Source organism: Triturus cristatus, chromosome 4_1 (assembly GCF_964204655.1).
Source record: "Triturus cristatus chromosome 4_1, aTriCri1.1, whole genome shotgun sequence".
Lineage (NCBI taxonomy): Eukaryota > Metazoa > Chordata > Amphibia > Caudata > Salamandridae > Triturus > Triturus cristatus.
Genome location: NC_140585.1, coordinates 217,491,708 through 217,495,290, shown reverse-complemented (window position 1 = coordinate 217,495,290; position 3,583 = coordinate 217,491,708). Strand labels below are relative to the sequence as shown.

General features: G+C 38.8%; 1 protein-coding gene across 1 annotated transcript; it reads left to right on the top strand.

Moving 5' to 3' along the window:
* The first annotated feature begins 971 nt into the window (after positions 1 to 971).
* LOC146854107 (olfactory receptor 5AR1-like) lies at positions 972 to 1,895 on the top strand. Its single transcript, XM_085651015.1, has one exon. It carries the CDS (start codon positions 972 to 974, stop codon positions 1,893 to 1,895), a length of 924 nt encoding a protein of 307 aa, XP_085507141.1.
* The last annotated feature ends 1,688 nt before the right edge of the window (positions 1,896 to 3,583 follow it).

Sequence of the window (3,583 nt, the reverse complement as noted above, 5' to 3'; positions counted from 1 at the left end):
ATGGATCATACTAATACCAGTAGTTAGTAAGGAACTGGTGATGTTCATCCATAAGTTAGAGCCCTGAAGAAGTCCTTAATGGACGAAACGTGTTGGCTACTGTATTTTTCAATGGCATACTGTTCATAAGAAGAAAATAGATAAAGAACAATAGAACAAAGAAACTCTCTTCATATGCATTAATTATATGCTGAGTGCTGATGCACCATGACCGTTGCTGTTATGTATAGAATGTAAACATATGCAGAAGTTTAAAATGCTTTTCTGATGTAACTATAAATTTTGACTGCAGAACCATTTATAATCCTTTTGTTGGAAGTTGTTCTCCATTTGAAATATAGAGGGCCTGTGCTTCATATTCATTGCACCATCGTAAATATAATTTGCCCAATGTTTCTGTTAGCAAGTACAGTGTTGTTACTGCCTCAACACCTTAAACTGGTGATCAAATCAAGCTCAATCTGCACTACCACTATATTTTGTGGCACTTCATCACATACCACTACATCATAATCACATCTACATTAGAGGGACACTACATTATCAACAATATAATAACTGTAATGCAAAGGTAAACACTAGGGTATGGAATAAGATAAGTAAATAAATTGTCATGTGTTAAATGAAAGTAAAGAAAGCATTTAATGATTACAAAATTACATTCATACTATAGACAAGAGTGTCCCAAGATATAATAGAGTTCGCCTCAATCTAATGTACTGCCCTTGATGTACTATAATATAAAGTAGTGGTAGGTGATGTACTGCCATACAATTCCAGATCAGTACTAATATCCACACTATATTCAGTTTGTAGGAATGTGACACATGTAATGCAGTGGAATGGAATGTATTATGAAGTCTACATTTCTTTGATTCAAATATGGTTTTAATTTAAACCATTTGTAATCATTACTGATCATTGTATGTGTTTTTCTGCCCCATATACTCTAGAAAATCCAATGCTAAAGCATGGAGTATGGAAATCAGACACTAAGGATTGAATTCAATTTCTTAGGATTGACACATGATCCCTGGTTAAAGGTCCTTCTCTTCTCACTGTTTACAGTTGTCTATATCTTCACCATGATTGGCAACACAAGCATCATTGTATTAATTTATCTTGCCTCCACTCTTCACACGCCCATGTACTTCTTTCTGGGACATTTGTCTTTTGTTGATCTCTCATATTCTTCAGACATTGCACCTAGAATGCTTGTTGATCTGGTTTCAGATACAAGGACCCTCTCCCTCCTCAGCTGCATGGTGCAGTTGTTCTTCTTATGCGGCTTTGCAAGCGTTGAGGTGCTTCTTCTGGCTGTCATGGCTTATGACCGATATCTCGCAGTTTGTCAGCCTTTGCACTACATGGCCATAATGACAAAGAGTTTCTCCTCGCGACTAGTGGCTGGAGCATATACTGGGGGACTTGTGCACTCGGTGATAGAGGTAACTTGCACATCCCGAGTTTCCTTTTGTCACTGGGAAATCAATAATTTCTGTTGTGATGTACCTCCACTTCTCAAACTCTCATGCATGGACACCTTTATCAATGAGGTGGTGATGTTCATATTTGGAGGCTCCCTTGTAATTACTTCTCTCCTGTGTGTTATCCTCTCCTACGCCTCAATCATCGCAGCTGTCTTCCAGATGCGCTCCTCAGGAGCGAGAGTGCAGGTGTTTTCCACCTGCGCCCCTCACTTGACAGGTGTGAGCCTATACTTCGGAACAATCATCTTCACTTATCTCCGCCCCTCCTCCCGCTACTCCCTGGATCAAGACAAGGCTGTGACTCTCTTCTACACAGTAGTCATCCCTATGCTTAATCCATTGATATACACTTTGAGGAACAAGGATGTGAAGAAGGCCCTGAAGAGCATCACTGTGAGAAACTAAGCAGAGAAAAGTTTATCTTTATCTGTAATTGCAATTTTTTTTGAATCAGTCTTCATCTTTAACATAGAGAAGTCTAGATCTGCATTTTCATTTGCTCCCTCAGCTTACAGTAGTTTATATTTTTCATCAGTATTTCACAGAGTATGGTAAATGTGTCTGCAAAAGTACATGTACCTATGGCACATCATTGGAGTCTAAAGTATACAAGTACCTCGACATAATGCAATTTGCACATGAGACCATTGTAAATGTAGACACAATGCTTATTGCAGATAAGGAAAGTATAATTTTGGCTTGTCAGCTTTGACAAATATGCACTGGCTGCTTTTTGCATGAAAAGTTTAATCTAAATTTCTCAGTGTAGGGCATTGTACCTAAATGCCAAACACATATTCCAGCAAAACAACTATGAAAAGCAAACACTTGGCCATGAAATGTTGCATGGATTGAAAATGCTGAGGTAGATGAATTCCCTTGTAGCAACAATATGTTTTGCTTACCCAAAGCCACTCTAAACCTAACTGTATTTTGTTATGTCAATTCTAAACTGTACTCTAATCCATGACCTGAGAGTTTTAAAGCCTCACTTTTACCCTACACCATATTTCCAACACATAGCTTAGCCCTAATACTTAACTCTAACCCTTACTCTAATTTAAACCTATCCCCAATCTTAATCATTACCCTAACAATAATCGAAATCAAATTGGCAGTGGCATTAAGTTGTCCTCAGAGGGCTGGTGGCAAGGGGCAGGGGCACACAGACGGTGAACAGACGGCAGGCAGAAGGGGGGCACGGGCAGCAAGCTGTCTTCCGAGGGGAGGAGGATGAAACAGGGGATTAACGGAGAGTAAACAGGAGGTAAATAGCAAGATGATGAGGAGGGCAGGCTGTGGAATGTTATCTGTCACCTGACTCTTTTTAGCGAATGGCCCATGGCTGTGCACAGTGGAGGGCTTCGTTGATTATGTTAAAAACTTCCTAGAAATTCACTAAAAAATCCAATGGTTAAAGCACTGTTATACGTAGGTATGGTAATAGGATCTTAGCTTCAGTTAAATTGAAAAAAACTAGAAATTCACTGATAAAAACCAAAGGCTAAAGTAACATTATAGTTAGGTGTTGAAATGGGTTAAAAACAAAAAAAATCACTGAATATTGCCAGTTATATTTCAGCGAGATAGCTATAACTTGCGCCCTCAGCATTCACTGCTTATGACTTCACATATTACAGCATGATATGTTCATTGACATCATTGATGATTTCAGTGATGACATCTCAAATTACATCATTGATTATATCACTCTGGGATCCCCCCTCATGCCCTCTTGGGTCAGAGTGTGCTCACCGTGTCTCCTTATTTTTCAATCAGATTTGACTCGTCCCTTTTACAGTTGCCAATCAGAGCATATCTGGACACAAACTGCCAAGATATCACAAACTATTGAAGCTTCATATCTTGAAAACAGCTGAACAGATTTACACCAAATCACAAAAAGTATGCTTTATGAGTAAAGATCTAGCTTTCTATTCATAAATCTTCAGCAGTTTTTCTAAAATACTGTCTAAAATTCATAAAGGAAATTGCAGAGTGAAATGCGTTTTGGGACCCCCTTTTTTTCAGTCCCCGCTTGAAGGATAGCCCCAGTGCTATCCAGGACGGTGCTGAAGTACATAAATGTTTTT

Excerpts from the sequence above, each read along its gene's own strand:
- LOC146854107 (XM_085651015.1), top strand. The coding sequence starts at position 972 with ATGGAGTATGGAAATCAGACACTAAGGATTGAATTCAATTTCTTAGGA.